The sequence below is a fragment of the Chiloscyllium plagiosum genome, unplaced genomic scaffold, assembly GCF_037043375.1.
Source record: "Chiloscyllium plagiosum isolate Xiang-an unplaced genomic scaffold, Cpla_swu_hap1 HiC_scaffold_1, whole genome shotgun sequence".
NCBI classification, from domain to species: domain Eukaryota; kingdom Metazoa; phylum Chordata; class Chondrichthyes; order Orectolobiformes; family Hemiscylliidae; genus Chiloscyllium; species Chiloscyllium plagiosum.
The window spans coordinates 16,201,653-16,207,652 of NW_028270139.1; the positions used below are offsets into that span (position 1 = coordinate 16,201,653).

The following is a 6,000-nucleotide window of genomic DNA, read 5'->3' on the forward strand; positions in this document are numbered from 1 at the left end:
GTAAAATAGCACACTGGATAAACTTGCTAATCCTTGATCTAAATTCTTAAGTGACAGTTTGACCGTTGAAGCTTGTATATGTTTTGAAATAAAACAACCTCTGGGAATGCTAGTAAAACTCTGCAGGTCTGCCAGCATCTGCAGAGAGAGAAAGTGTTCAGATTTTGAGCCTGGTATGACTCTTCAGAACTAAGTTCTTATGATGCTACTGACCTACTGAGTTTCTCCAGTATTGTTTGGTTCACATTTCCAGCATTCACAGTATATTGCTTTTATAATTTTTGTTACTTACCTTGCAGAAGAAATATGATTAAGCTGCATATTTTGGTTTAAGCAATTTTCTCCAGTTGTGCTTTGCCATGTTGCATGCTGTTGTGATGGATAAGGCAGTGCTGATGTATGACTGTGCTCACATATTGCTTAATATTGCCTTACTGTTGTAAAATGAGAGACTTCTACAAAGATAATATTGTATGATTATAGAAATTACAAATTAATGTCACTTAATAACATTTTTAAAAAGAAATAAACTTCTACCAATCTATATGGATTTACTATAGTACTGGTACCCATCATTTTTACCTTCTCATCTACATGTGGGCGGCACGGTGGCACAGTGGTTAGCACTGCTGCCTCACAGCGCCTGAGACCCGGGTTCAATTCCTGCCTCAGGCGACTGACTGTGTGGAGTTTGCACGTTCTCCCCGTGTCTGCGTGGGTTTCCTCCGGGTGCTCCGGTTTCCTCCCACAGTCCAAAGATGTGCAGCTCAGGTGAATTGGCCATGCTAAATTGCCCGTAGTGTTAGGTAAGGAGTAAATGTAGGGGTATGGGTGGGTTACGCTTCGGTGGGTCGGTGTGGACTTGTTGGGCCGAAGGGCCTGTTTCCACACTGTAATGTAATGTAATGTAATCTAATCTAATCTAATCAACTCCCTTGTTTTTTGCAGAATATTTTTGCTGCAAAACAATGAAAGGAATTAGGAAAATCAAGTTTGCAGTTTAACTGCAACTCCCTCAGTTTTGTTTGTATTTAAACAGAACTTCAAGTTTCCTGTAAATTTTGTGATAGGATCATTTATTTCACCATTCTATTTTGTAAGTTTATCGGTCAGCCACACATTCTCGTTATACAAAAGCAAAGTGCTGAAAATATTCAGGACAAGCAGAATCTGTGGAGAGAGGAATAGAATTGATACTTCAGGATAACAACCTTTCATCTGAGCTGGAAAAAGTTAGAAATATAGTGAATTTAAATAAACACAAGGCATGGGGAGGAGCGGTTGGAAAGGACAAAGAGGAAGGTCTGTAATGAAGATCAGAGAATTAATGATTAAAGCATTGGTAGGACAGGCTCTTGGGAGTGCTAATGGTGCAAGTAATGAAATAAAAAATGTGTCTGGGAGGGATATGGAAGGCAGAATAATGAACAACTGTTGACAAATCAAAAACAATTAAAACTGAAACCTGCAAAACAAAAAATGATTGTTGCAATATGAAATTGTTGAATTCTGTATTGAATGCAGGCAGCTGTTGAATTGCAAAATGAGGTGCTCTTTCTTGAGCCTGTATCCAAATTCATTGGAGCATTACAGATTATTGAAGAAACAGAAGTTGGTCTTGAATACATTATAGGGTGTTAAAATGACAGATGATAGGAAGATCAGTATCAGCTTGCAATCTGAATGGAGTTCTGCAGAGCAGTTACCCATGTGTGCTTGGTCTCCTCTGTAGAGCAGGGTACATTATGACCAATAAATTGACAACATAGAAAAAGTATGTTGCAAATCACTGGTTCCCTGGAAGAATGTTTGGGAAATTTAGACAATGGAGGAGGAGATGAAAGAGTAGATGTTGCAACTATTATGATTGAATGGAAAGATCGTTTAGACACAAATAAGGTTGAAGAGTGGATCAGGAAGTGATGGAGGGGACAGTCTCCTGCTTAAAGGGATGGGGACTGGCTGCAGCAGTGAAGAAAAAGCACAGCAGGTCAGGCAACATCCGAGGAGCAGGAGAAGGGCTGGTGATGAAGGGCTTATGCACAGCTCCTCGGATGCTGTGCTTTTCCAGCACACTCTACTCTGATCTTCAGCATCTGCAGTGCTCACTTTCTCCATGCAGCAGTGATGAATGCTGTTGTGTTGGTGAGGAGGCAAATAGGGTCAAGTTGAGGACAAGGCAAATCCTATCTTGGTTCTGGGAGTTGGGGTGAGCAGTTATGGGAAATGTGGCAGAGAAGGCTGAAGTTTCTGCCAACTATGGAAGGGAGAATTCTTGGTTGAAGAAAAAGGGAAACCTGCCATAAATGCTTCTGGCCAGGAAGGTATTAACACAACAGGTGCAGTGGGAAAGTAGTAAAGGTTCTCACAGGAAGCAGTCTGTGTGGAAGGACAAGTCAAAAACTCGGTGGGCTTATAGTGAATGTTTGTTGGGCTTGGTAAGGAGAATGGCTACAGAGGAGTTGGGGAAGGAAGGAATTGGAGATCGGCTATATGAAGGTGAAAGAAGGATGGAAATTGGAAGTAAAGTTGAAGTTTTCTAAGTGAGAGCAGAGAATGGCTTGTTAGTCATTTCCATGAATTTGTTGAAAATAATGGAAACTAGCAACAATTGAGCTTGGAGCAAGCATTTTATTCTTAAAGGTGGGTTGTAACATTTATTTAATGAAACTATCCAGTTTTACAAACAGGTGATTTGTGAAATTTGAAGTTTACCATTTTCCTCACTTGCCCACTTCCATTGTTTTACACATCCTTGATCAGAAAATTTCATATGCTACATATTATGGTGACTTTGAAGTTAATTCACAGCTGTATATAAAAAAAACTTCTTTTTTTTTTCTCCTAGCACCTCTCTCAAAGAACTATGTGACAACAAAGATGACATCGTTGTTTTGGCTTTTGAACAACTGAGAGATACATTTTATCAAAAATTCGAAAAGATCAAAAGTTAATATCAATGCAGTTAGAAAACAAAACTGTCATCCACAAATGCTTTGTGGATTCTTGCTCCTGACTGTGGGGACTGAATACTTATACATGACAAAAACAAGTTGTGAAGGGCATATGAAACTTTAAAAAAAGCCCAATGATGTCAACAAAAAATAAAATTAAATAGTAGATAATTTAATGTATTGTGTTGAACTTTAATTGCACTATGTACAAACTGTTAAAGCTGGACAGCTTTATAGGGAAATAACTTTTAATGCCAATCTTCACATATGACCTCTGCACTGAATTAGTATACACTTATCTCCATTCTCTTCTGGAAATATTTTGGTTAAAGGTGTGCCACATGACAGGAGGCATTGATCATGCTTGTTGCTATCCCACGTGCAATACTGATATTTCAACTAAGACAGTTGGGAAATTGAGTTCTAGTTGAGGTAGCATAGAAGTGCCAATGCACTGTGCCACAAAATGATATGATTTGAGTTTGGTCCTCAGAATTCCCACGAGCAGCGTTCTTGACTTTGGCCATGCACAGCTGAAGAATAAAACAAACCATTCCTACAGGTAAAGCGAGTTGGCAAAGAATCAGCCTTGGCCACTCTTCCATTGTCCAGTTTCATTGACATTGATTGTGTTAGATCCTCCCTCTTGGTCATACCTAGGCATTATAATAAGGCTATCTGTGGCATTGGCACATGGAATCGTTTCATTCCTATAATTCCTTATACTTCGAATTCAATAATTTCAACGGCACAGGCAATGAGTTAATGCATGAAAGTCAGGATGTTCCCCATACTGACATTTTTTTCCTAGAAACTAAAGATAAATGCCCTTCAACTGCTTGCGCCATGCCTCCTAAACATTGGAAAAAGAGCAGCAGTGGTAGAAGTCTGTTAGGTATGCATTTTTAAAAAGAGCTTCTAAGTTTCATTGTTCTTTGTGGTCAGAAAAGCGAAGTGGAGTTGGCAACTAGCTTCCAGCTGGAAGATAAAAGTCATGTCAAAAACATTTTAAGGTATTCTACACCTCGTTATCATGTGTTAAGTTTCTGATATGTTTTAGTATTTTAAGGTGATTTCAATAGTAAGGTCTAATAAATTGCAAAATATCTTCACTTTTTAAAAAAAAATCATAAAGCATCTTTTTAAAACAATATTTTGCTCAAATAAAGATGTTTTTTGAAAAAGCTTGATATTTGCTTAATTGTGACAACCTGTTTGTCCTTGGCTTATTGCAAAACAACTGTTTCCTTCTCATAAATGGCTAATAAATGAGATCTTTTCAGTAACACTCTACTGACTCCAATATGAGATTAACTTGACACCATTAAGTATTGCAGTTTGGGTGTTGCTGACTGGGTTTAAGTGATTCCATTTCATTTCTGCTGAATTTAGACCTATGAGCTTGAGGTATGCCTAAAAGACCTACAAGCTTTACCGCAATGATTATGCAAAAGTCAGCAATAGATTCAGATATATCATTAATTGAGGCAAAATAAAAACTGGTTGCAATGTTAAGTATTTGGAAACAAAGCAAAAACCTGCTAACAGAACTGTGGGTATAACAATACCTGACAGGCTACAGTAGCTGAAGGAAGCCTTTTCAAAGGTAACACATGTTGACCTTGCTCGCAACATTCCTATTCACTGAGAGAATTTAAAAAGTTGCAAATAGTCTATTGTAAATATAGATGTGCTGACAGCATATGAAATAGAGCTCAGTTTTGTTCACTATTAATTATGAAAAACAGTGGAATAGTGCGATCATTGACTGCTATTCCATGAACATAAATTGAGGAGACTGCAATATATACTGTGAAGTAGAAAATATTGAAATGAAACTAAATGAATCATTTAGGGGAATAATTCAATAGAAAACTTGAGGAATAACCTTGTAATTTGCTCTTAATTCCCAAGCTATGGAATAAGTAATGGATGTCGGAACTAAGGAAACCATTCAAACACATTACGTAGGAGATGGCACTAATGGTCTCCATTGTTATCTTTTATATCTTTTTTTTGACAAACATCAATAACGCCTTGATAGTGGAGTACCCAGTGATGTGACTGAAAAACACTTTTGAAGGTTGCATTTGCTGACACAACTTGTCACCCACCTGGTTTCTGGGCCTTCATCCCTCCTCACCCCAAGGGACGCCCCTCTATCCTATATCTCGTGTCTGCTCTCCCCATCACTGAATCTATTTCAAAAGTGTGCATTCCCCTCTGCATATACAGTGCTGCATTATTTTTGTATGATTATACGTAAACTGTGACATATTATTTGGAATTGTACACATGCATCTTCCCAAATTAGTGGCAATGTGTAGTTGTCTGCAGTTGTGGGTTTCAGCAAAGTTTTTTTTGAATAGCTTTATGTTTGTACCTTTGTACTGTACAAAAAGAAACAGACTGAGAAAAGAAGTCAATGAGAAAGCAACTTCTAGTCACATTCTTTCTCAAAGCTTGAGTTAGAACATAGAACATTACAGTGCAGTACAGGCCCTTCGGCCGTCTGTGTTGCATCAACCTGTCATACCAATCTGAAGCACATCTATCTTACACTATTCCATGTACGTCCATATGCTTGTCCAATGACAACTTAAGTTGTAGAAAGAATTCTGTATTTCACTTAAAGCGAGCGAACTAACTTCCACCTGGTTTACATTGCTTTGTCGTCTTTGCACGTCACAAAGATTTCTGCTAGACACAATTGTGTAACTTCATTGGTGGTTGACTTACTGAACTCTGATTCATGTGAACAAATGCCAATATCCCTGATTTGTAAGTGATTTGTAATTATAACTTACTTTCCTTTTCTGTTGTTTCTCCCTTGTATACTAATGTATCTGTATGCATGTTATTCTTGATGATATGATTTAGAGATGCCGGTGTTGGACTGGGGTGTACAAAGTTAAAAATCACACAACACCAGGTTATAGTCCAACAGGTTTAATTGGAAGCACACTAGCTTTCGGAGCGACAATCAGACAATCACCTGATGAAGGAGCGTCGCTCTGAAAGCTAGTGTGCTTCCAATTAAACCTGT

General features: G+C 38.1%; 1 protein-coding gene across 1 annotated transcript in view; it reads left to right on the top strand.

The window, feature by feature from the left end:
* Positions 1–4,247, top strand: part of LOC122554097 (putative ATP-dependent RNA helicase DDX60) — a 101,391-nt gene extending 97,144 nt beyond the window's left edge. Inside the window, exon 37 of the mRNA XM_043698564.2 lies at positions 2,849–4,247. Within this exon, the coding sequence (XP_043554499.2) occupies positions 2,849–2,954 (106 nt within the window). The 3' untranslated portion in view covers positions 2,955–4,247. The remainder of the gene's footprint in view (positions 1–2,848) is intronic.
* The last annotated feature ends 1,753 nt before the right edge of the window (positions 4,248–6,000 follow it).